Source organism: Fimicolochytrium jonesii (genome assembly GCF_025526975.1).
Source record: "Fimicolochytrium jonesii strain JEL569 chromosome Unknown EV422scaffold_2, whole genome shotgun sequence".
Taxonomy (NCBI): domain Eukaryota; kingdom Fungi; phylum Chytridiomycota; class Chytridiomycetes; order Spizellomycetales; family Powellomycetaceae; genus Fimicolochytrium; species Fimicolochytrium jonesii.
This window is the reverse complement of record NW_026515669.1, coordinates 760,343-784,713: the sequence shown is the minus strand read 5'-3', so window position 1 is coordinate 784,713 and position 24,371 is coordinate 760,343. Positions and strand designations below refer to the sequence as shown.

At 52.5% G+C, this 24,371-nt stretch overlaps 7 protein-coding genes across 7 annotated transcripts; 4 read left to right on the top strand and 3 right to left on the bottom strand.

The window, feature by feature from the left end:
* Positions 1-38: 38 nt before the first annotated feature.
* Positions 39-851, top strand: EV422DRAFT_491434 (uncharacterized protein; the record flags this gene model as incomplete). The annotated part of the gene is made up of 2 exons (XM_053067535.1): positions 39-688; positions 743-851. 2 exons carry the CDS (start codon positions 39-41, stop codon positions 849-851), a joined length of 759 nt encoding a protein of 252 aa, XP_052929290.1.
* A 1,333-nt stretch (positions 852-2,184) lies between these two features.
* EV422DRAFT_487348 (regulator of chromosome condensation 1/beta-lactamase-inhibitor protein II) lies at positions 2,185-2,889 on the top strand (the record flags this gene model as incomplete). Its single annotated transcript, XM_053067395.1, has 1 exon — positions 2,185-2,889. A coding segment is annotated over one exon (705 nt), but the record flags the coding sequence as incomplete, so codon positions are not given.
* A 2,157-nt stretch (positions 2,890-5,046) lies between these two features.
* Positions 5,047-7,915, bottom strand: EV422DRAFT_142111 (WD40-repeat-containing domain protein). Its single transcript, XM_053064817.1, has 9 exons — positions 7,786-7,915; positions 7,419-7,707; positions 7,004-7,357; positions 6,518-6,940; positions 6,143-6,448; positions 5,738-6,070; positions 5,573-5,666; positions 5,283-5,506; positions 5,047-5,196 (listed from the first exon to the last, which is right to left on the bottom strand). Exons 1-9 carry the CDS (start codon positions 7,809-7,811, stop codon positions 5,149-5,151), a joined length of 2,097 nt encoding a protein of 698 aa, XP_052929288.1. The 5' UTR covers positions 7,812-7,915; the 3' UTR covers positions 5,047-5,148.
* A 510-nt stretch (positions 7,916-8,425) lies between these two features.
* EV422DRAFT_563646 (ketol-acid reductoisomerase) lies at positions 8,426-9,824 on the bottom strand (the record flags this gene model as incomplete). Its single annotated transcript, XM_053072093.1, has 3 exons — positions 8,426-8,698; positions 8,776-9,576; positions 9,654-9,824. 3 exons carry the CDS (start codon positions 9,822-9,824, stop codon positions 8,426-8,428), a joined length of 1,245 nt encoding a protein of 414 aa, XP_052929287.1.
* A 776-nt stretch (positions 9,825-10,600) lies between these two features.
* On the top strand, positions 10,601-14,240 carry EV422DRAFT_514331 (sulfate transporter family-domain-containing protein). The gene is made up of 5 exons (XM_053069231.1): positions 10,601-11,107; positions 11,189-11,322; positions 11,388-12,683; positions 12,748-13,133; positions 13,219-14,240. The coding sequence occupies exons 1-5, from the start codon at positions 10,894-10,896 to the stop codon at positions 14,123-14,125; spliced, it is 2,937 nt and encodes a 978-aa protein (XP_052929286.1). The 5' UTR covers positions 10,601-10,893; the 3' UTR covers positions 14,126-14,240.
* Positions 14,241-16,079: 1,839 nt separating this feature from the next.
* EV422DRAFT_563644 (kinase-like domain-containing protein) lies at positions 16,080-17,687 on the top strand (the record flags this gene model as incomplete). Its single annotated transcript, XM_053072092.1, has 7 exons — positions 16,080-16,315; positions 16,384-16,568; positions 16,634-16,662; positions 16,722-16,884; positions 16,955-17,151; positions 17,217-17,371; positions 17,456-17,687. 7 exons carry the CDS (start codon positions 16,080-16,082, stop codon positions 17,685-17,687), a joined length of 1,197 nt encoding a protein of 398 aa, XP_052929285.1.
* A 434-nt stretch (positions 17,688-18,121) lies between these two features.
* EV422DRAFT_142005 (uncharacterized protein) lies at positions 18,122-23,599 on the bottom strand. Its single transcript, XM_053064816.1, has 8 exons — positions 23,089-23,599; positions 22,877-23,010; positions 19,250-22,809; positions 19,129-19,184; positions 18,906-19,057; positions 18,736-18,835; positions 18,539-18,672; positions 18,122-18,457 (listed from the first exon to the last, which is right to left on the bottom strand). Exons 1-8 carry the CDS (start codon positions 23,330-23,332, stop codon positions 18,239-18,241), a joined length of 4,599 nt encoding a protein of 1,532 aa, XP_052929284.1. The 5' UTR covers positions 23,333-23,599; the 3' UTR covers positions 18,122-18,238.
* Between the last annotated feature and the right edge of the window lie 772 nt (positions 23,600-24,371).

Below are 24,371 nucleotides of genomic sequence, written 5' to 3'. Positions count from 1 at the left end.
CAAAAGTCCGCCACCTTTACCTGTGCAAACCACCCGCAATGACTCAAGAACTCGCGGAATATCAATTCAAGTTAGATCAAGTAGACGAGGCGCTTGCAAAAGACCCGGACAACCAAGAGCTGGGAAAGCTCCGAGCAGACTTGAAAGAGCTCATAGCCCTCTTTGCAGGCATAGCGGAGGAGGCCCCTGCTACCAGCAACAAAGAGTCAAAGAAGAAGCGCGGCGGGGGCGGAGGAAACGCACAACCAGCAGCAGGGGCTGTACGGTGGGAGGTAGGCACGCAAGTGTCCGCCAAGTACAAAGGAGATGGAAACTTTTACGAAGCTGTTGTGCACGGTGTACCGGACGCTGACGACGATACATACACCGTCGTCTTTGCTGGCTACCACAAACCGGAACCTGTAAAAGGCAGCGATATCCGGTATTCCGCGCAACCTCCCACCTCCATAGAGGACGCCGCTCGTGCCGCCAAACCAAAAAAAGTGGAAGGACCCGCTGCTCCCGTGACGGAGGCCACCATCGCAGCTACCAATCCAGACGCAATCAAAAAGAAGAAGAAGCCTTTCAAACCCCGCGATCCTACTCAGCCCACGAAAAAGGAGCAGGAGCAGTCGTCGAAACAGCAGGCATGGCTACAATTTGCGAAAGGAGGGTCCTCATCGGGGTCTGGAGCAGAGAAGAAGAGGAAGTCTACGGGAGGCGGTGTTGCTGGCATCAAACCACCACTGAAGAAGAAGCAGAGCATCTTCGCCACTCCAGATGATCCTATGGCCAAAGTGGGCGTCGTTGGCAGTGGGAAGCCTATGACTCAGTTCCAACAACGAGGGAAGCACGTCTTCCAAGCAGATTAGAACGATGCGGGGTCAGTACAAGCCCTGTCACCAACTCAGCTCCTCTTGTCTCTCGGTGATTGGCGGGGTGCGCTCGGTGACTGAGATGGTATTCTAAGGCAGGGAGCACGTGGTAGAGAGGGAGAGCAAACGTTTCGGCCCAGGCTTTCCGATCAGCGCTTGAAGCTCGATCAACGCATTGATAGCTTCCCGGAGTTGAACAGCGTGGAACGTCATGCGGTTTGTACATAAATATGAAACGGACTCTTTGCTGGAGATAGAAATTTGCCTTGTACAGTACAAATAACGATCGCTTCTCTTCGTCTATCATCAGCATTTGGATACTGGACGGGCGAATATCAGGAAAACCAGATGGGAATCCCTCATCCAATTCGGGCCTCATGGCATCAGTACGCACGCAGCAGTCGTTGGGTTAGGATTGAAGCGACGGCATTCCCTTTCTCCTTCTAGATGCAGTCTTTGCGCTCTCAGGTTTCATTTTAGGTGTTCATGTCGCCAAAGTGGTTCGATTGCTGCTCCCAATGTGAAAAACATATAGCCAATATTACAGTGATTTGCCGTTGGCTGACTCTGAGGATGTTTGGCTCGGATGAAGTCTTCGACGTCCGTTTAGGACTTTGCAGATAGCGTGCGGTACGTAGTTATATGAGGGAACAGGCGGAAGGACAGAAGGCAGATGGCAGATTCTGGCCTCGGATACCCCACTGTTCGGCATGGCGCGCGAGCGGTTCGTAACCGCTAGTAACACCTCTCAAGTCAAGTCCAGCGCTGTCGGGCGCCTCTCGCACAGTAATATCGTACGAACTGGAACCAGATGCAACAGATAATCGCCTTTGGCTTCGACGCCTTCGGGCAGTGTTGCGGACGGTCACTTGAGTTAGCAACCCTCATCTCCGACGGAGCTCGAACACTCACGCCAGCCCCAGTCGGTACCCAGCTTCCATCCAAGGATCCATTGTACCTCGGCATTGCTGCCACTTTCTCGTGCACAATAGCCTGGTCTAAGGACAACTTCATTTACATCTGGGGTCTCACGAACACGTTCACGGGAGGGAAAAATAGTGCGCCCTTTGTCCGAGTGAAAGTTCCAATCACAAATGGGGAGAGTCTGGCGAAAGTCGTGCCTTCGCGCGACTCTGACGGAGTGCCGGATGAGAATGCCTTGTATGTCATAGTTGGTCAACGGCTACGTCTTATGACGATACGACAAGAGGAAAGTGAGGGTGAAGAGCCTTCTCGCAAGCGAAGAAAAACCGAGGAGGATGCCAACGAAATTCTTGTCGGAAGTGAGGGCGGTCCACCAGAGGCCGAGTTTGTCGACTTCGAGTTCTCTTGCATCGATGTAGCATCAACATTTACAACGGCAGCATCTATTACGGCGTCTGGAACAATCCGTACTTGGCGACACGGGAGTCCCTCATTGCAAACTATCATCGCCCCTTCTATCGCACAATTCCCGTATACGACCATATCTGCTGGCTTACATCACTTCTTAGCTACCACATCCAATGGAGATGTATACAGCTGGGGGGCGAATGGATTACACGGTCAGCTAGGGGGCGGGTTTCGCGAGACAACTGAACGAAAAGCTCCGATAGTGATTGAAGCTTTACAGGGAGTGAAGGTCCTGGGAGTGTCAGCGGGAGATACACATTCGGCCGTGGTTTCCGGAGATGGGGACGTGTACACTTTCGGATCTGCATCGCACGGTGAATTAGGGCTGGCCGAGAACCCGGACGTCAAGCCCGGGGATGATGCCGACGAGCTGAACCATGCGCTACCGACGCCGATAGATCTGGAGCTTCCGCCTGGACGGGTGATGGTGGCATGTGGAAGCCGGCATACGGTGATCAGTGATGGGACACGTTTATTCGGGTGCGGCTGGAACAAGTACGATCAGCTCAATGCTGTTGGTTCAGATCTGAAGAAGGAGTCTTGTGGGCTGATTCCCATTGAACTGCGCCACTTGGCGAAGCCGCCCATGGATCAGTTCACAATACAAGCTGTTTCCTGCGGGTCGTGGCACACCGTTGTTCTCCTAGAGTGGAAATCAAAGAGCTGAAGTCCCCATAAGCTTGTGCCTGGCGGAGCCAATGGATGTACCTCAGGCATATTTCAGGCGGACGCAGCCACCGGCGATACTGTAACCATGACCGAAAGCAATCGAACTTGAGACAGTAGGCGTACTGGTCCAAAACTTGCCTTAGAAATGGCGCTAGTCTATTTACAAAAGGATGGGACTTATGACTATGGTGGCAGATGGAAGGGGAGTACGAATCGCATGTCGAAGGCTTGAAACTCTGCGTCATAACAGCGGCCTGGTGAAGCTTCAGAAAAATACCACAAGAGGGAACGTCGTCTATGTCGGCACAGCCAGTTGTTGCTCCAGTCGCGGTAATGCAGGTGGTGCCGGTGAAGACGACACTGGGGGAAGTCGTAGCTCTGAAAAGAATGACACTGAGTCAGCATTTGCTGGGTTCTACAGAGCGTCGGAACCCCTGCAAAGTTCGACAAACCTTCAGTCAGCTCGTCGCCAGACTGCTCAGGCGAAGCGCTTTGGTGTAATATCGCCTTCGAATGCTCATGCTTCAACGCAATCTCAGCAGCCTTCTCCCGCGCCCTCGTCCTCTTAAGATCTCTCCTCAGCTGGTTGATTTCCTTGATGAGGGCAACGTTCTCACCCATGATGCGAACATTGTCCGCGCGATGGATGTTCTGATCTTTGCTGACTTTACGACGGAGGGAGGCGACGGTACGCTCGAGGTGCTCGCGCTGGCGAGCGTATTCCTGTTGCACATCTGTGACGGATGACTTTGGACCGCCTGCGGCCGCGGTGGGATCGCCGCCGATCACCTCGGCTTCGGAAGACAAGCAGTACTTCTGATAGAGGTTCTTCACGTGCGTCTGATAGTGGATATGGCCGCTCGTCAGCTTGGGAACATATGTACAATGACACTTTGGAGAACCTACCTTCAATAGCTTTGGCTCCTGAATATATTGCACGCACTCGTTCAGATCCACCTTGAAGCGTTTGATGGTCGCCGCGAAAGCTTTCACCCTGGCGTGCTCCTTTGCAACCTCCTTCTCGGCCGCTCGAAGCTTTTGTTTCAAATCGGTGATGGTAAGCTCCAGGTTGGAGTTTGCCTTGTGGTAGTGTTCGAGTTCCACATCCATTTCCTGCAGGAGCGAACAACAACTGTACGTGAGACTACCGCTTTGAGATCAAAGTGCAAAACCAAACCAAGATTCGAGCCGCACCTTGATCTGATGCGTCATCCCCTGGATGTCTTGCTCGCGCGGCTCGATTTGACGCTTAAGCTCCTTGATCTTATAGTCAAGGACGAACTTGAACTTCTCAAGTTCCTGGTTCTTCTTCTTGAGATCATAAATACGCTTCTCTTTGTCCTGGATCGTTTCGTCTCTTTCTTGGATCTGAATATTCGAGGCCGACTGGATAAGTAAAACGGGTGTTTCCATGGAAACGGCGAAATCGGATCGCACCTCCTTCTTGAGACCGGTGATATCCTTTTCCAAGCTCTTGATGACCCCATGGAGCTTCTTTTCTTCGTTATACATCTTCCCGATCTCGGATTTGTGCGCATCGATCTCTGAGCTGAGGGTGTTGAACTTCTTCCGCATAATGCCGTTCTCGCCTTTCAGACGTAACCCGATCTCGCGCTCCTCTTTGAGCTTTTTCTCATACCGATGCTTGATTTCGAGGATCTCGGTGTCGGCGTCTTGCTCGGTCTCCCGGGTGGTTTCGGTGAATTCCAGATATTGATTGTGGAGTTCTTGTTGAAGCTGAGAGTCGAAGATATTATGTCGTCAGATCCTTCCAGAATCACTTGATGGTGTACATCGTTTGGAACTAGAACATCATGGAAACGTACCTGATCGATCTCGGCCTGTTTTTCCCGAACCTTGGCCTCAAAGTGCCCCGTCAGCTCCGCCAAAGCTTTATCCTTCGCCGCCTGCATATCCCTCATTTGCTTCTCCCATTGGGTCTGCAACTCCGTCGTCCGTGTCTGCAGCTCCTGGTATCGCTCATACTCGGCCATCAGCTTGGCATTATGCAGCGTCTCCAGCTCGCTTAGCTCCCTCGCATGGCGTTCCGATTCCTCGGCCATCTCCTCCTCATGGCGGACCTCCTCCTTCTCTTTATCAGTCCGCAAGACGGTGCTAGTGATCTTGAGCGCCTCGATCTCCTGCATGAACTTTTCGGTGACCTCCTTGATCTTTTCGTTGAAGTTCATGTCTTTGAGACGAAGCTGGTACTCGTTCTCCATCTTGAGCTCTTCTACACGAGTTTTGAGCTCTGCCATTGTGGAGTTTTTCTCCTCGAGATCTGTTTTTGTAACCAAGATCTGTTGTGAATTCAAACGGCCTTAGTAATCATCTCAGCACACACTGAACGGAGGATCGAATGCGTACCTCATCGGCGTAGACAATTTCACGGTCCCGCTTCAACCCTCTCCCTTCTTTATCAGAGATCTTGAAAACATAAAGAGCGCCATCTTCTGAAGTTGAAAAGAGAAACTGATCATCGAAACTGACTCGAAGCTTCGTTACGGGTGCCGAGTGCGCTTGATGCTCCTGGAACTCGTTATCGTTTCCAAGTGGATACTTTATTGAACGGATCGTTCCGTTCGCCGTGCCTGCGGATGCGAACACATCAAGACAAGGCACCAAAAATCGTAGAAATTTGCGAGGTCTGCACTCACCGACAAACATCATCCGGCCGGATTGCGACAGGATCACTTGTGTGAGTACGACATCGGACTCTTGTTCTCGAACAATTTGCGAATCCGTGATTTCCTGTAGATGGAAATTACTATGAGGACTGACACAGCATTGTATGCCGTTTCTCACTCATTCGCTCGTCTAACCTTCAGAGTCTTATCACTTCCGACAGCATAGATATTCCTCCCATCCGCAGTGGCAATCGCACATGTGTAGTTGCAACTCTTCAGAATGCTCTCGCCTTCACGCTTGATGCCGCCACCACCGCTACCCGTCAGGTCCCTCAGCGCCCAATCGTAGATCGCACCGTCCATGCCAGCAGACACGATCCGACCGTCATCTTGGGTCCAGAAGAGTGATTTGACCTTGCCGTTGTGGCCTTTCAGGTTGCCGAGGTTCTCGAAGTTCCAAGTGGAGTAGATCTGGATCGTATTCCCGTGAACGGCTGCGAAGTATTGTCCTCCGTTGGAAAACCGGCACTGTGGAACGTTGTGATGATTGGAAAGATGAAAGGATAGTGCGGCTGTTTACTGGAAAAGAATCTGCCCTACCTCTCGACAACCGCGAATCGTAAACTCCCGGAACGTCCTGATATCGTCGATAAGCAGGTTCATCAGCCTCAGCTTATCACTGAATCCAACGAGGATATAAAGCCCACTCGGATGAATGGCCACTGAAAAAGCTTCCTCTGGGAAATATTTCACGAGCTCCGACGACGAGTCCAAGTAGTTCCATACGCGAACCGATCTATCGGTGGAGCAAGTCACGACCAGTGGTTTACGGATACAGGTGTCACATCCTGTTATTTGGCCGTGGTGGAAGGGCTGCGAGAACATCTCGAATTTCGATTCTTCGCCCTTTGCATGTCATGCCATCAGTTACAGCCATCACCAGGTTGAAAGGGGTCGTAACGCCAACTGCCCTACCTTCACTTCTGTGCCCGCCAACATCAACGCAAAAAGCTGATTATTCTCTGTCGTAGCAACCATGTTGTCCTCACTCGGACTCAGAGCCATATTGGCCACTTTCGCATTCTCCGAATGCAGCTTCAGCTCCTTCACCTTTCTGAACATGTCCTTCCCAGCCACGCTCTGCCCCGGCGCCGGCGGAAGTGCAGTACCCGCCTCCTCATTCCTGTCGTAGATAGTGATGCTTCCCTGAGATCCACCGCAGATGAACCCCTTGGAATATGAAAGCAATGTGTTAACGGAGCGGAGGGCACCCGATGGACCGTGTTCGTGGTTGAACTCGGTCTTTAGTTCGCCGTTCGGCTCGAAGATCATGATTTTGCCATCTTCGGTGCCGACGATGATCCGGTCTTCGGTGGTCCAGCAGTGGGACAAGTAGTTCTGATTTGGGAAAGCGTTATCAGACTTTACATCCCGAGATCTCGCATAGGGGGTGATACAAACCTTCGGCTCCACTTTCTGAAACGAAAACTGCTTCAACAGCCCTTCCGAGTATCTATAAAGCTTGAAGATCCCATTCCCAATAACGCACAGCTGCGTGTTATCCGACGGGTTGAAGCTGACTTGATTGATGGCGCTCCCCAATCCTCCTTCCTTCCCACTCCCTCCGGCCAGAGTTGCCACCGAGCCCGCTATCTCGCCCCGAGTAGCCGCGCGGTCGGCTTGTTGGGATGTAGTCCTGACCGAGGCCATCACTTTGACTTTTTCCCAGGACCAGTAGTAGAGTGTCCAGTCTGGTGGGCCTGTTTGGGTCAGGATGTATTTGGCATCCGCGGAGAATGCTACGCATACAAAATCCTGTGACAAATGTTCATCGGATTAGAACGGATGTGAGTGGCAATTTACCAGTGATACATACCTTGCTCTCCGTATCCGTACTCTGAAGCGTCTTCCTTCTTCTCAGCGTATGCAAATCATACAGCGCACAAGAAGCCTTCTCCCCTCGCTCCGCGATAGCAATGTACCGCTTGTTGGCAGAGATAGCCATAGCAGTGATGGCCTCACATTTTTCCGTCACGGGGATGAACCGCTGCAGCTTGCTTTCTGTGTTGTACAGCACGGAGTTGTGTCCGGCTGGGTATATGACTGTTTGCTCATCGAGGTAGGCGATGGCGTTGTTGACGTCGCCTTTGAAGCCGAAGACATGGCTGGACACGAGTGATAAAGGATCTTTAGCACGAGTTTCATTCTAGGATGTATCGAAAGCTTGATAGAAAAGGACTTACCGATGGGCGACGGCGGCGATGGACATCCTTGCAGTTCCACCGTCTGGGCGACCAACACCCTATGCTATATGGATGAAGCGACCTTTCTCGCAGTTGCGGCCGCAAGCCCCGTTTTCTCGGCTGTCGGAAATGGGAAAAGGGTTCTCCGACAGCGCGACCTCGCTGAAATTTGACAGGATTCGGATTCAGGTGGCTTAGTACGTAAGCGAACTCTTCAATCAACCGAGTGGGAGCGACATGACGAGTGGACATCCCACGGCAATATATACAGTACCTATACTGTACGAACTGTACGCTTATACAAACTCAAATTGTATCCGTACTCCCGAAACGGCTGCGTTCAGGGGTTGAACGATTTCACAAGCAACTTACTAACGTATCGGCCGAAAGAGGCAAATGGAGGGGAAACGGGAAAGCTAAATATACCGCATGCATGCTAAGTGCGTACCTTGCTGGTGAGCCATCATTTGCAGTTAATCTCCCGCGGGCGACCACACGGGCAGGTGGAAATTACTCAAAGTCGAACGAACGTCAGATTCAGTCGCAGATATCGTATTCCGGAAATCAATATATGTACAGCGAATGCGAATATGTGCAAAAGGAAATATAGGAACTTTCCAAGTTCACCCTACGAATCGCTCTATTTACCGACATTCTCAGGCCTCAAGCCTCGCACGGTCTTCCCTGCCCTCCACATCTCGCTCTCCCTGATTTGTCGCAACTCCTCCTCCAAACGCTCCCTGTAGTCAGGTCGGCTGTTTTCCTCCAAGGAACGACGGGTTTCGGAGCCATCCTCCACACGGGCGTACAACTCCTCAAAGACAGGCTTCGTCGCGTCGTAGAACTTGGGTGCCCAGTCGAGGGCTCCTCGACGTGCGGTAGTACTGCAGTTGGCGTACATCCAGTCCATTCCCTGTTAGACCATGAGGATGATAGGTTAGCGGTGAGCAAAGGATGTAATTTTGAGTACGGCACAACGATTCTGCTTACATTCTTGGCGATCAAAGGGTACAAGGATTGTGTGGCTTCCTCAACCGTCTCGTTGTAGGCTTCCGATGGGCTGTGACCTTTTGAGCGAAGGACATCGTATTGGGCGGCAAACGCCCCTTGGATGGCACCCATAAGGATACCACGCTCTCCGACGAGATCAGAGTGCACTTCCTTCTCGAAAGTGGTCTCGTAGAGGTATCCCGAGCCAATGGCAACTCCCATGGCGAACGCACGCTCGCGAGCTTGGCCAGACACGTCCTGGTAAATGGCGACAGAGGAGTTGATACCTCGTCCCTCCAAGAACAAGGAGCGAACGGTGGCACCGGATCCCTTGGGAGCTGCAAGGATGACATCGACGTCTTTTGGTGGAACAACGCCGGTTTGGTCGTGGAAAATGACGCTGAAGCCGTGGGAGAAGTACAAAGTCTTGCCCTTGGTAACGTAAGGCTTGATCACGGGCCATCCTTCCTTTTGGCCAGCGTCAGACAAAAGGTACATGAGGATGGTACCCTTCTTCGCCGCGTCCTCGATAGAGAAGAGAGTTTCTCCTTCCTTCCAGCCGTCTTTCTTGGCTTGTTCCCACGAGTGACCACCTTTGCGGACTCCGACAATGACTTTCAAACCGTTGTCGCGAAGGTTCAAGGATTGAGCGTAGCCTTGGGTCCCGTAACCGAGGACGGCGAAAGTATCATTTTTGAAGATCTTGTGTAGCTTGTCCTTGGGGTAGTCCGCACGCTCGTAGACCTTTTCCTTTGTTCCGCCAAAGTCGAGAGTCTTCACGCCGCGCCGCTGTGTGGTGTTCTAGGATGGGAAAAAGTGTGAGACCGAGCCGGTTGCACATTAATACCAACACGCAGACCCAATTCGCTACTACTTACCGCAGAAATAGAAGGAGCGACGGCGGTGGCACGCAGCTGTTTTCCGGATTGAGAGCAGGAGGCAGTGACAAGAGTTTTTGTCTGTCCAGCGATGGGCGCAGACTTTGCAAATGATCTAGGCACAGTCGCGCGGAGCGCAGCCATCTTGACGACGTGTCTTGCGGGATTCATGGTGGCGGTGAATGCGGTATGCGGTGGGGGAGAGATAGATAAAGTGCTGTCTATGGGATCTAGCAATGGGTAACAGAGTTGTTTTTCAGATCTGACGGGGTGCCCCTAACTGCTGGTCTGCTCTTATAGGTTTTTCCCAAGGGGTACGATAATTGCAAGGGGCAGTGCGGGCGAAGGTGATGAGATGGAGGCAGCACATGCAATTGGCTGTGCCACCCAGAACTTGATGGGTGAGCGATGATGGTGATGAGTCGATGGCAATTGATGAGGCCCCCGAGGAGATTGCCTCCTGCAAGACTCAGCTCTCTCGCCCGAAACATGGCGATGACTCACCAAGGTGCGTTATCAGACACGCTTTATCGCATAGGGATCCGGGTGGCTGTGCAAAACGCCGGTGGGCCCATTCCTAACAGCGACTTACCGTGCCCAGCATTTCGAACAGTTGTCTGACATGATTGCCGAACATTCCCATTTCCAGTACGTAGTAGGTACAGTACAGTAGTTGCTAGCGACCCTACCTTTAAGCACACATACTCTAATTGTTAAGTGCCCCAGTGTAGGGTTAGGGTTAGGATTTGGATCAATAACACCCACTCCGGAGGCCGTCCCGAGCGGAGCGTGTTGTTATGGTAGGTTAGTTACCCAAAAAGTCACCAAGTTTATGTCGCTTATTATAGTGTTAAGTGGAGGTAGCGTCGTTAGCAATCGGGTTAGGATTAGGATTAGTAACGCCCGAGCCCCGAGCGGAGCGTGTTGTTTTTTAGCACGTTGTACATAGTATATGTAGCAAAGGACCGAAAGGTATCAACCATCGCTTCTGATGCTCAAGCATACAGACTGATACAATATAGTGCAATCATAAGCTGTTTTGGACGAAGAGACCTTGTTTGCGTCAACCCGCATACCGTCTTCCTCCACCACGGTTACGCTTTGTGTGAACTCCGCCAGTGGAGGTGTTGGGAGGGACTTTTGGAGCAGTACCCATTGCAGGGTAGATATCTGCTATCGTAGCTACTGTAGGGTAGTTTGTTGAAGTGGAGCACCTGGAGTGGAAGAGGCAGCGAGAACAATGTCCATTCACACAGATGCCGGGTCCCTTAATGTCCCCCCGCTGCGTGGTATCCCAGGGCCTTCTTCGGGAAGACTCGAGACCTCACCGCTGCTCGCGTCCGAGGTGTCTTGGAGAAGTGATGGATATGAGCTGTCGGAGGACGACCGCGAGTTTGATCACGCCGCACAGCACACTCCGACAACGAACCTTGCTTCAGGACGACGGCTTTCAGGTAAGTTCCGGATTGGGGACGACGCCCCAGCGGAAAGCGTGCTTCGAAAGCCTTCCGGCGTTGATTGATTTGTTTTTCTAGATAGCTATTCGAGATATCATCGCTTTCGGATTCGATTACGCTACTACGTACCAGTGTTTGGATGGCTGCCAAAGTATCATTTACAGTATTTGCAAGGGGACGTGATCGCGGGCATTACTGTTGCTTTCTTGTTGGTACGTGACGACGCTCGCAATTTGCCGGGGGCAGGCAAACCAACTAATAGCATCCTACAACATAGGTCCCGCAGGGGCTGTCGTACGCACAAGCATTAGTGAAGATTCCGCCAGTGCACGGACTTTATACAGCATGCATCCCGGTGTTCATATATGCGCTATTTGGGACTTCGAGACAACTGGGAATGGGTCCGGAAGCTTTGATCTCGATGCTGGTTGGAGCAACCATCAGAGACTACGCGTCATCGAAGGGGTCGCCGCGTGATGGAATTCAAAGTTACGAAGACGTCCTAGCGTCGCAACAAGCAGAAGCAATCGGGATCGCTGCTTTGCTAGGGCTGATGGTCGGGATATTCACGTTCCTGCTTGGATGCTTCAGGCTTGGGTTTCTCGATTCGGTGCTCTCCCGTGCGCTCCTCCGCGGTTTTGTTCTCGCCGTCGCCGTTGTCGTCATGATCGACATGTCGGAGACCCTCTTGGGAATCGTACCACCAAAGAATCAGTGCGGGTCTGTAGATCCGAGCCCGCCTTCAGAAAAGCCAGGAGAAAACGAGTCCCCTATACACAAACTGCTGGACACACTTTCAAAACTTAGCCATACACACATGTTGACGGCAGTACTGTCCGGCTGCAGCATCACATTCCTGTTGGGAATGAAGCTCATCAAAGCCAAGTATCGAAAAGTGCGCTGGCTTCAAGTCGTCCCGGAGATCCTGGTCCTCGTGGTCGTCACGACAGCGCTCTCCAAAATCTTCTCGTGGGACTGTTCTGGAGTTGCGATCCTCAACGTCGCACAGTCGAATTCGTCAAAGTACGACTACCCTAAGTTTCCTCCTATGAGCTTAAACAAGATAAAATCCGTTCTGCTCTCCGCCATCCTGATCTCCGTCATTGGGTTTGTGGAATCTATTGTAGCAGCCAAAACCTACGCAAACAAACGCAACTACTCCGTCTCACCGAATCGGGAGCTCGTCGCCTTTGGAGTTTCAAACATCATAGGCGGTGTCTTTGGAGCGTTCCCAGCCTTTGGCTCACTGGGGAGATCGGCAGTCAATGACACTGCTGGTGCGAAAACACAGATGGCCGGCTTCGTGACAGGCTCTGCCGTCCTGTGCACTATTATATGGCTCCTGCCTTACTTCGAGCATCTTCCGAAAGCTGTCTGCTCCTCGATTATCGTAGTCGCAGCGCTCAAGCTTGTGGAGCTGGAAGACGTGCATTTCATCATTCGGATGAGGGCGTGGAAAGACCTCGGATTGTTGTTGATGACCTTTGTCACTACGATCTTACTGTCCATCGAGTCTGGAACGCTTCTGTCTGTCGGTGTGTCCTTACTCCTGGTTGTCAAGCACACCACAAAGGTATGATCAGAAACCCTGAACTTGAGTCTGCGGGTGAAGACTAAGGTCTGCATCATATCCTCAGACACGCCTGGCTATCATGGGTCGGATACTAGTGGTCGATCCGCACACAGGCCGAACAAAGATAAAATACCGCAACATCGGCGATTCGGACAAAGTCCAACGCATCGACGACGTTCTGATCATTAGGGTCGAGGAAGGATTGTTCTTCGGAAACTCTGGACAATTGAAAGACCGATTAAAACGGATAGAGCTGTACGGCGATTTAGGTGTCCATCCTGGAGAGGAGCCGAGACGGGCTCTAGCGGGCAGGAGGCGATCTAGAGCTTCCAGTCAAGAGCCTAGCAGCATAGAGGAGGGGTTGGGAGCTGCGTCCAAGGAGGCACCGATGTACAGCCATGTGAGAGCGGTGGTGTTTGATTTTGGAGCAGTAACAGCAATAGATGCCAGGTAAGGGGTTTCCGCGTCCAATTCCGCGTTTAAGATATGACGACCCCATCGAAACTGGCAGACTAACTTAATCGTTTCCGTGCAGCGCAACTCTCACACTTCTGGAGATCGTCGAAGACTATAGCTATCGAAACATGGAAGTCTGTTTCGTCAAGCTCCGCGAATCCTGCAAGAATGCTTTCCTTCGCTCAGGGATCTACGACATTGTAGGCCCGCATCGCTTCTTCCGCAAAGTTCGCGATGCCACCCACTACCTCAAAGCACTCGATGGGATAGACCCCTCGTCACCATCGACGACGGACCATCTCATCCTATCCCCACTCATTACCGACGAAGGGCTATTCCGGCATTCTCCTCTGCCCGCTAACATAGACGCTCATGCGACGAAGATGGACGTAGATCCCATCAACTCCCATGCTATTCATGAGGCAACGGAATGGACGGTGCCCGATAAACGCGCCGAGAGCACGTTCCCCACTGGAAGTTATTTTGCCTCGTACATGGAAGACGCGCCTATGTTGCCCCCTAGACCTCAGTCGCGGGCAACGGACTACTCCGAGACCTATGACGATGACGACGATCTGTTTGGCGAGTATGATGATGCCAGCGAGGCATCCCAGTCGCTTAAGTCTCCCGCTTACGGGACACAGCAGAAACAGCAGCAAGGCCACGGAAAACAAAGACCTGGTAGGGGATCGACCTCGTCGTCGTCGTCACAAGGTCAATCGCGCACGGCGGGCGGAGAGTTTCTGGCAGTGAACCCGCCAGCACGCTCATCACCGCGTCGTGAACAGAACAGGAAAGCTCGTGCATCGCCGGCCGAGGCTTTCGATGAGCGGAGCGCACACGACGCATTGGAAGACATGTTTGGCGGCGTCGGGATATCAGCGCAGATAATCGCGAAACCCCCCATCGTAACATCCTTCGTAAGTAGCGGACGTGGTGGAGGTGAAGCGGATCTGCCGGATTCGCTGTGGGATAGAGACAAATAGCGGTTATATAGACTGAAATACGGCGTTGCTGTACCCTTGCGATGCTTGGTCAAAATGTAAATTGATGTAGATACGAGGAAATATTGCAATCTCTTTTCGGTTCCGCCTCGCATGCTGGCCAAAGTGGTTCAGAACTTTCAAGAATGATTTGCATATGTCAGGCCCGTGACTTTTTTCCCTTGATACCCATGGCGGAACCGTCGGAGGTTGGCACGCACGTCGGAGTTCCCCGCACTGGCGGAGTGTTGAAAGTGTCTTCAGTGGCTGGAGACATATCTGCCGCGAGTGGGATGAATGCCCTGACCTTGAGCTTAATACAGTATCATCAAACACGAAGGGTCCTGGGAGATGAATCTTGCACAACATGTAGCCCGGCCACCCAAACTGCGATCGACGATCGGGATCCACTTGCCTCCGGAATGTCTGGATCTGCAGTTCCCGATCGGCGAGCCACATACACCTGAACGACCCTGTCACATTCCGGTGCCCGCTGAAGAAGATGCGCCTGAAAACCACATTCTATATATGAGCCAGCCGGACAATTGCGCACATTTCTGAAAAGACTCTCAGACTCAGCGCAGTCTCGTGCTAACACCTCAGCTCTCGAACGGCAACCCCTGCGACCAATGCACCATCCGCAATTCGTCGGCCTTCGCTACAGAAACGATGATACCGTGCAAATGACGCGATCAAAGAGTCTGAGGGTCGAAGGGAACCTGTAGGATGTCCTATGTAAGCGGAGACGGATACAGCATCCCAGAGGGCCAGGTATTGACTCCGCTTTGCGTTTCTGATTGTACCCGGCCGACTCACTTCGCCAAGGGATATACGTTGAATTTCACAGAGAACAGACGGGAAAATGCGAGCAGCCACGGCAAAGATGAGCCCGGAACCAGACGACTACCATCATTATCGCATCTGCCGTTGGACACTGCTTAGATCCGCAGCAGAGAAAGATGTCAATGGCCGCACGCCGCAAGTCCAGGCGCTTCGTGTGGGATCTGCCGATTGAATGCAACCCACATGTGGTACTATTTGAAATGGCATTGAAGGTTTTGCACCAGCGACTCATGGTTCTGTCCCGACGTCATGATTGCAAATGTCGAGGCAGATGAATATCTTCTGTTTCTTCGCCTACGGGTCCGTTGCAGTAAAACCAGATCCGCAAAGCACGCTCATGAATAGCGGCTCTTGTTACCAATACAGTCAAGCTAATCTGTTTTGCGGGACATGTGCATGCTTCTTTGGGCTCATGAATGCTTCTCTTCGGGTTCACACTAAGCATCCGAGTCGTGCACGTATTCGAAAATAATTCGACAGCGATAAAGGCCATTAGGTAATAACAGCATTCGATTTTTGCCGTCAATGGCATGAAATGCCGCCCATTCCCTACCCTTTTCAGTGAATCAACCCTGCAACCGAAAGCAAGCGAAAGGGCCTGCTGTCTTTGTTACTCTCCGCAAGGGCGGCTCGGCCTTCTTTTCCTGTGCCGGCCGGGTCCGCATCACAATAAGGTAATCGATCCAAGCGGTCCCACTCACCGTATTCATCATTTTTTCAATACAGCTGCTTATTCTTCCTATGATTGTCTTCAAATCATCTTTGGGGGAAGCCATTGGCTCCGGTAGACTTTGTCAACAATGCTACCTTGGAACACCAGCCCTAGCAGCAAAGGAGAATCCTCCAATCGTTGACGAGAGGATAGCCTTTGGCACGAAGCTCTTGCGCAGAGCCACGAGATGAAGTATCGGGATGCATCTTGCAACGTATATCTATCGCAACATGCGTCCGGAGGGAGGGCGAGAGTCCTCAGCCAGCGCAGTGTCTGAGATCCACCCCTAGGGCATCAAATTAACCATACAACTATTGGATTTCTGCCCGCCTGAACAGAATGTTTTTGCATTTGATATCCCGGTTTGGGGGTTGCCCAAAAAGTGCTGACTCATCCCCCAAGATGTCTCGCGCAAAGGAGAAGCAAGGATCTCCACTCGCCACCAAAGCGAAAAGCACATGGACTTTCCAAGCTGCAGAGATTTCCCCTGAAGATATCGTCAAGCCCGTTCGGAGGGCGTTCAGCAATCCCACTTTGACTTCGTCAACCTGGGAGCCTCAAGAGGGATGGGGTCCCAGGAAGAAAGCGGACCTCGAAACCCCGTCGATTGATTGGCAATCGAGCATCGTCAATTGGTGGTAGGCGCTCTCATCTCTACTCTGCAGTGCTCCCCATATTGTCGTCTCTGATCTCCTGCCTTGAATAGTGATGGATCCGCGTACAGAAGAACGTCTATTCTCGGGTATGGCGCCAGCAGTATCGTCTACGCCGCACTCCACCGAAGTGGTCGGAAGTCTTACGCGTTAAAAGCGATCCGAGCTGGTTGCTCGGGGAAAGTGAAGAGGGAAATCTTTATGCTGAACAAGCTCCGGGGAGGGCCCAACATCATACGTAAGTACCTCCGGCTTTTGAGGGCCGCTTCGCCTGTGTGGCAACTCTGATTCTGTACTCCCTAGAGTTTCATGGTGCATTCATCGACGGCATGGTGCGTTGGACCTTCGGGACTGGCGTATGAGTGTTCTTCTAACGCTTGTTGCCGCATAGTCGTCCCTACCCATCATGGTGTTCGACAATGTGTCAATCACAAATTGGGCAGCAATGGAGGGCAAGCTCACTCCCGAAGATCGTTGCTTCTACAGCTATCAACTCTGCAAGGCATTAGAGTTTGCTCACTCCAAAGACATTATTCATCGCGATGTTAAGCCCGGTAAGGCGTGATGTAGACCAGTTACGAAGAGCCTAGTAAATCTTATCCTCTTTGACTGCGGCGCTCGCAGAGAACATCCTGATAAACACCAAGACACGGGAACTACATTTGATTGACTGGGGTCTGGCAGAGTCTTACGTACCTGAGGGCAGCTACAAGCTTCAGATTGGAACGGGTGTCTATCGACCGCCTGAAGTGCTGCTGGGTAATCGCCAGTACGACTGTTCCTTCGACATGTGGAGCTTTGGATGCATCATGGCTGCGGTGGTGAGCTCCTGTTTTCTTTCACTGCAACAACCATAGGGACATCGTTCTGAAAGCGTGACATGCAGTTGTTTGAGGTGAATGTATTCTTCTGTGGGGAGGGTAACGTTGAACAGCTTCGCCGCATTGTCGACATACTTGGAGGCGCCGATCTTCGTAAATACTTGAACAAACATGACTTCAGCTTGGCTACAGGAATGCAAGAGGTCGTGGAACTCTCAAGGTTTGGCGGACATTTGTTCTAATGTCACTCCAAATCAGGCGTGTCCGTGTTCGCTCATCATCATCAATGTCCTTTTGGCAATAGGACAAAGCGCACGCAACTTGGGCCCCTTTGCCAGTTCTCCGCGTACTCTGGGAACTTGTTGTTGGTGGATCTAGTGGAAAAGCTGCTACGCTACGATCCGGCCGAACGCATGACAGCATCTCAAGCCTTAGCGCATCCGTATCTGAACACGTTGGCGAACTCACTCGAGTCCCAAGCTACATGTAGTGACGGTAAATGGGTTCGAGACATCCCTCTCCCGGCCGAGTGCTAAGCTTGAGGGCCAGTGATGCCACCTGCTGATAGGATACCATGGCAGTTTTACTCTAGATTCCCCATGTAGAGTGGGTCCGACCTCTCAAAATCGTCAATGCTTTTTGCCTCTTGTCGGGGTTTTCCAGTCCAATGTCTGCGATTTTGACAGTTCCGGGTTACGCGCTGTCAAACCCGCCGGTACTCACTGGATCGAGTTCCTGTGAAGGGTACCGCGAAAGAATGTCCGCCCAGAGTGCACGAGGCTCAGGACGGTCAAAAGGTCGTCCGCAGATCGCTAGGTCGGCTGGCATGCAGGCAGATCTTGCAACTCCCTGAAGTAATCTGATGCTTGCTCACGGTTCTTCAATCAGCTATGGATAAAGCCCCGATCCGCTACGATTTTGTGGGGACAACGGCCAATGTTTTACACCGTCAGACACATGTACATTACGCCAGGGATGAACGAGTCAGGAAACAAAATGGGCAATGTATGTACAGAAGCAGGAAAAGAGGATCAACCAAAAAGCTACAACCATATAATATACGGGAGGGACCAAACGGACAGATTATTCAACGGTTGATGGCATCGGATGGCAATGAAGGGGTGTCGATGTCCATCGGCTCGGGTGTTGAAGAGATATTTATGATTTCACTGCTGGTGGATGGTTCAAAATGTTGGCTTCCCGGAGAAGATTCGGATTGCGATCCTGCAGTCAGCATCCTGATGAAACTCAGATCTTGGTCGATTTCGTGGTCTTCCAAGCCCTGAGGGAAAGCGGGTATATGCATCTGGAAAGCGATGTTAGAGGCGGAAGTTAGATGCCCAAGGTCCACAGTTGACCTGATATCCAATAGGGCTCGGAAACGTACCCTGCCAGCCAGGATCTCCTTCCGACTGCTGCTCAAACGTTTTTGAAGCCAATCCGGCGCAGACTCCCATGCTTGGACCGTTCGTGACAGTCGCTTTTCATACACTTGTTTGGGTGTCAGAGCTAGGGTCGGCACTGGCAAGGGGAAGGCAAATAAATGCTATGCGAACCTTGCTTTCTACTCCTAGTGTGAAATACCTGGATTCGGAACGAGTGACCGGTTGTGGTTCGCTATGAGGCGCTGCTTCTGAGCAGCTTGGTAAACAAGCATTTTTCTGCGGACAGTGCGCCGACGAGTCTTTTAGAGAACAACAAATATGAACAAGCGGCGCCCGAGTACAAGAAAAAAAAACCTACACAATACATACCACGAAATCAGCAGCCGCAATGTCCTCCGCGGCTTTGAACTGAGTTTGGAAACTAATGATGGATAGACGCAGTCGGTTTGCTGCGACCTTCAGTTTGGCTTCCCTTGCAGCCACCAGCTCCTTCACACGAACATCATGATCTGGATGCGTTCCTGAATATTGGGCCGAAGAAGCCAGCTGTTAATGAAAGAATAGGACAACATCTAGTGGGACGTATATCCACCTTCTTTGATCCGTTTCTCCTCCAGTTCCAAAAACCGCAGACGCAAGTCATTCGCCCTAGGAGAAAGAGTGTTAACCGGCGTCGATGCAACGCGAATATACATAAAACCGGACGTAAATACCTTCGCTGAACGGATCTTGCTGACAACGCAATATCCGTCAAATCCTCCTGGCATTGGAGTTGCACCGCTTGTATGGGTGCCAGACGTTCCTGCACTTGCCGCGCATACGCCTCCTCCATTTGCCGGGCTGCCACGCGAACCGCATCATCAAGTTCATCCGGGAGAGTCTTGCCCTTGACAGGTTTCCGCCCCGGGGGAGGTTGTTTGTGCTTGCCTTGCTTTGGTGCGGGGGTGCGGGATTTGACCTGCATGCTTTCGTTACTGGCCGCAGGCGCAATACTCGGCGAGGTGGCGCGCTCCTGAGATCTTGCAGGCTGAACCCCATCCCCGCTTGAAGCCTGCGGTGACGCAATTGCGCCTTCCGACCGACCTACATCTTTGACTGATGTCGATCCTTGGTCAGTTCTAGCCCCGTTTGCGCCCGGTGGCATCGCACTCGATTCACTGTCGGAAGGTGGAGACATGTCTCTGAGGCCCGAAGGCAGGAAGCTCGTGCTGGACGAACTTGGCGAGCTATAATTCCTGAGTCTATCCAAAGCGAGACCGTTACTCTTCGCAGAAGTTGAGGATGTGGCAACTGGAGAAGCATCCTTGACAATCCATCCGCTGTTCGTACTCATGATACCTGGACGTGACGGCCTTGCTGAACGGTTGCTTACACCTTTGTGCACATTTTCCGCACTCGGTGCTATGGTGTGGATTTTTTCCGGCCCTGCCGTCGGACGCTGCCCGGAAGCGGTAGTCGTTGCTGCAGCTTGTATGCTGTGTGCCAGGACCTGTGACAGAGGCAAAGCTTTTTGTTTCTGAGGTCGACAGCTATACGGAACGGAGGTTCCAGGTCGCTGTCGTCCAGGCTTGTTTGGCGCAAACGTAACACGCTGTTTCGGATGCGCCAAATTAGGTGGATTTGAACCTGCATTGGCCCGCTCGTTGGGGAGAGATGGAGCGCTTCGCGCCGTCGAGTTGGTTGTGGGTACAGCCTCCATGACCATGGGAACTGAAAATGACTTCGGGGACGCAATCGGTCGCTGTGGTTCATGAACGGTATGGCAGATGTAATGAGACCCTGAATGCGCCTGCAAGTAAGCTTTGCCGGAGGTCGACTCTGCCATAGAAACGGTCAACCGAGGCCTCGCCGCATCGGCAGGTTTAGGGCGAGCAACTTGAGGGACGGCTGCGAAATTTCGCGGGCCAGCGGGAGCTGCACGACCATTTTTGTGGACGGCGGGCGGATTTCGTGCACCATTGGAAGCTTCTGGATGATGAGCCTGACGGACGACAGGTGCATTCCGTAAGCTATTAGAAGCTTGCGGACGGGCATTGTCGCGAGTCACTGCCGTATTCCGCGCTCCGCTAGGGGCTTTGGGATGGACTGCGTGATGAACGATTGGTTCGTTCCGTGAGACATCAACAGTGTTCGGGCGCGGAACTTGGCCTACCATAGCCTCATTCCGTAGGCCACCGGATATAGAGGGCCGGGCGAGCTCAGGGTCAAGAGCTCCACTCCGTGAGGAGCCACTTGACGTTCTGGACCGAGGATCTTCGCGACGAACCGGCCCATTCCGCTGTTCATTGCGGGTCTCAGGTCGAGCAAGTCCGGGAGCGAGAATCCCACTCCGTGAGCCCCTGGGGATTTCGGGCTGAGGTTTGTCGCTACCAAGCACTTTCCATGTTGCTTCCAATCCTTCTTCAAGGACAGATGAGTTCCAAAATGCGCCGGAAACTAGCGGAGCTGCGGCCGTAGTTGACGGCGTTACGCTCATGTTTCCCGATTGTACTGATGAGCCTTCACCGCGATTTGAATTTATGGGCCTGGAGACCAGTCCGGCATCAGATGAGGTTGGAGGCCCCGGCAGGCCAGACTGAGCAAGGTACGTTGCGCGAAGACCCGCGTGCGAGGTTCGCTGCGCTACCGATATCGTGCTACCGGAAATAGGTGGACCTAGTTCTTGCATCACTGAACTGCGGCGCGATGTTCCTCCCGCGCCAAAAACATCCTGAGCCGTCGTCGACGATGTTGCCCCAGGTTTGACGGAAAAATGATTGGTAGCTGCTAAGTTGGGCACCCTGGATACAGGAGCTGAGGATGCCGTTCGCGTGCTCAAGAACGTCATTGGCGTCAAGGAATCACATGCAGACTGTGTAGACAGCGGGGTTGAAGAAGCAACTCCCTGGGTTGGTTGCTGCGCAGTAGAAGATGGGGGAACAACGTGAGGAGACGGTCCCCCTTCCCGCGTCGTCTCCTCTGAGTTCCTAAAGATGATGCTACTGAAAGGATTTGAGAGAATAGCCTCATACTTCCGGAGATCCAATTGCCTCTGTATGTAATTTCTCGCACACTTATCGGTGTCGATCGCGGGCAGAAACGGGGCAGCGTCTGCCTTTCGAACATTTGCAGGTGCTGGATGTTCAAGCTCAACTTTCCGCATCTTGGGAGGCGGAGCGGTTGGGGTATCAATTGGTCCAAGCTCAACTCTCCGCATCTTGGCAGGCGGTGCGTTTGGGGTATCAACTTGTCGATGGATTTGTTCCTTCCTTTTTCTCGAGGGAACGGAGAAGGAGGTTTGTGAAGGAGAAGGTTTAGATCTACCATCGCCGACCGGTTTGTGAGTGCAACTCTGAGTTGAGGTGCTGAGCGTTGGAATCCCCACTCTTCTCATGGGGGTGGGACCCCCTCTCCCTCTGTCCACAATCGATGTGTAGTGATCTGACCTGTCCTCTTCCCTGAATGGTGGAGAAATCCCTCTCCTTCTGTCCGTAGTCGATATACTATAAGTTGCTCGTTCCTGTCTCCTAGTGGGTGGAGAAATCTCCCTCCCTCTGTTCACAACTGATGTGCCGTAACTCCGCCATCCTTCATTTTTGATCGGTAGGGAGCTCCTTCTCCCTCTGTCCGCAGTCAATGTGCCATAATTTCGTCCGTTCTCTTCCTTGCTGCGTGAAGCACCTCTCCATCTGTCCGCAACAGATGTGTTTGAAGGTCGTTGTTCATCTCGCCATGTTGATGAAGAGTTTCCATTTCGCCACGATGATGAAGTCCCTCTGCCCCTGTCTGCAGACGATGCGCTGGGAGTTCGGCTATGACATCCCCATGCTGATGGACCGGAGAGTTTTCTCTCTCTTTCCCCCGTCGGTGCACCCGGGATTCGGCGATCATCTCGCCGAGCGGATGTATCGGAGGACCTTCGCTCCCTGTCAGCATTCGAAGCGCTGAAAGTTCGGCTTTCATCTCGCCAAGTTGTTGAATCGGATGGCCTTCTCTCTCTGTGGGCAGTCCAGATGTCGTGAGTTCTACCTTCTCTACTGCTAGGTTGTGATGCAGGTTGCGAGGGCCGTAGCTGACCGGAGTCAACCGGGTTTGCCCTTTCGTGAATCCCTATAGTCGATGATTGGCAGGCGCCTGGATGTGCTCTTTCGTGGACCCTGACATCGCGTTCTCGTCTGTCCCCGTAACTCGTCGACGCAGGACGAGAGGAATCTTTCCTCGAATCGTACGAAGACGGAGATCTCGGGCGTTCAGGCATTGGAGAATCGCTAGGCCCAGCATCACGTGCCTGTGCCTGGAAGTGGAGACGATATGTGAGTCTGACCATCTGAATGTTTGCCATCTCCCCGTTTGATGCCCACCTGAGGTTGGTTGTAGACCTGTGCTTCTGCTTTTGGTTTCTTAATTTCCTCGACTGACACCACAAATGCCTTTGTTATGAGTCGGCCACTTACGGTCTGGATACTCGCGACGTGTGGAGGCGGAGGCAGGGCACCTGGAGCGGAACTTGACACGCCTATTGTGGGTTTCAGCCACTCCGCGAATGCGACATTTTCGACGAACATCCACTTACCGGCCATCGACGTCACTCCACCCTCGGCCGTTGCAGTAAGCAGCGTTTGAAGGGCGTCTTCGTACAGTGCACTGAATCGTTGGGAAATTCCATTTATCGGGGGACCGGCATGTGAGTTGGACGAGCCGTAGGAAACATGCTGGCCTGCTATCCGCGAACCACCCGTGCCGTTCCGTCCCCCATCATTGTTGCTCGGCCCCTGTGCTCCTCGTCCCCTTCCCGCCCTCTGCGCATGGTCCGGCATTGCCCCGAGAGCTTCGGTGTGCGCAGTGAGAAGTCTTCGTCCCAGTCGGTGTGCAGAGTGCCCTGGGCGGCCTTCCCGCCCGCTCCCTATGAGATCGTGCCACTGTGGAGACCGAGATCGTCGAGTGAGAGTCTCTTCTGTTGCGTTCCCAGCGTCGCTTTCAGAATTGAACCATAGACCCTCCTCGAACGGGACGGACACTGGCAGTGCGTCGTGCGAGTCGACAGGCGTTACGACGAGCACGCGCGACCGCGCTTCTCATATGTTGAACAGCTTTCTCCTCTTTCCCCTGGGGCCCCAGGCAGGGGAAATCAATCTCATGTGGTGACTAGCAGAGGCTAATCTGCAGGAGAGGCCCCGTTTGGGGGTGTGGAGACCGTAAGGGTGTCCAATTCTTTGAACGAGCTCTCTCTAGCAATGCGGAGCCAGAGTAAGGGTTCACAAGACGGAAAAGGACCTTGCCGCTACCAGCAGAGAGCTGATATGGGGTCCCCTTTGTCAGCGACTTCTCAAACCAACTCGCTGTGCGTGGTGCTGAGTGACAGCCAAAAGAATGCTCGTACGACGTCAGTGATGCAGCCGGGACGGACATGCTGTATGCATTGGCCGGAAGCGATTGGCGCAGATCTTGAGCTGGAATGCGACTAGAAAGTCACTTGTGATACATAATGAAAATTCAATAGGTATTTGCACGTAATAAGGGGATGTGAGGCAAAGCTTCGACCGTAGTGATGTGCAATCAGCACGTACATTCCATTTACCACATAGAGCCTGCAGAAATGCTCTTCTTTGCAGTTCCAAACGCCATGCAGAAACAGTCCTTTGGTTCATTGAACCTTTTCTGTCAACAGATTCTATTCTTTCCATTTCGGCATCCAATTTGGCTGTACCTGAACAGAAGCCCCAAAACATCGAGTAGAGACCATAACAGTGCAGTATGGTGCAGACAATGAACGAGGTAGAACATCTTCACGTTCTCGAAGTGGAATACGCTGGCAAAACATACAGTGGAACAATAACCCCCTCTCTTTGCTGGACG

Bases quoted from the DNA above. Each gene is read 5' to 3' on its own strand.
- EV422DRAFT_514331 (XM_053069231.1), top strand. From the start codon at position 10,894: ATGTCCATTCACACAGATGCCGGGTCCCTTAATGTCCCCCCGCTGCGT. The intron at 11,323-11,387 runs GTACGTGACGAC...CCTACAACATAG, and splicing joins TTACTGTTGCTTTCTTGTTG to GTCCCGCAGGGGCTGTCGTA. The intron at 13,134-13,218 runs GTAAGGGGTTTC...GTTTCCGTGCAG, and splicing joins GTAACAGCAATAGATGCCAG to CGCAACTCTCACACTTCTGG.
- EV422DRAFT_142111 (XM_053064817.1), bottom strand. From the start codon at position 7,811: ATGTCCATCGCCGCCGTCGCCCATCG. The intron at 6,071-6,142 runs GTAGGGCAGATT...AACGTTCCACAG, and splicing joins CGATTCGCGGTTGTCGAGAG to TGCCGGTTTTCCAACGGAGG. The intron at 5,197-5,282 runs GTACGCATTCGA...TTACAAAAACAG, and splicing joins AAATTGTCTACGCCGATGAG to ATCTCGAGGAGAAAAACTCC.
- EV422DRAFT_142005 (XM_053064816.1), bottom strand. From the start codon at position 23,332: ATGCCGGACCATGCGCAGAGGGCGGGAAGGGGACGAGGAGCACAGGGG. The intron at 19,185-19,249 runs GTATTTACGTCC...TCTTTCTCCTAG, and splicing joins GCAAGATCCGTTCAGCGAAG to GGCGAATGACTTGCGTCTGC. The intron at 18,458-18,538 runs GTACGTTTCCGA...ATCGCTTTCCAG, and splicing joins AGGAGATCCTGGCTGGCAGG to ATGCATATACCCGCTTTCCC.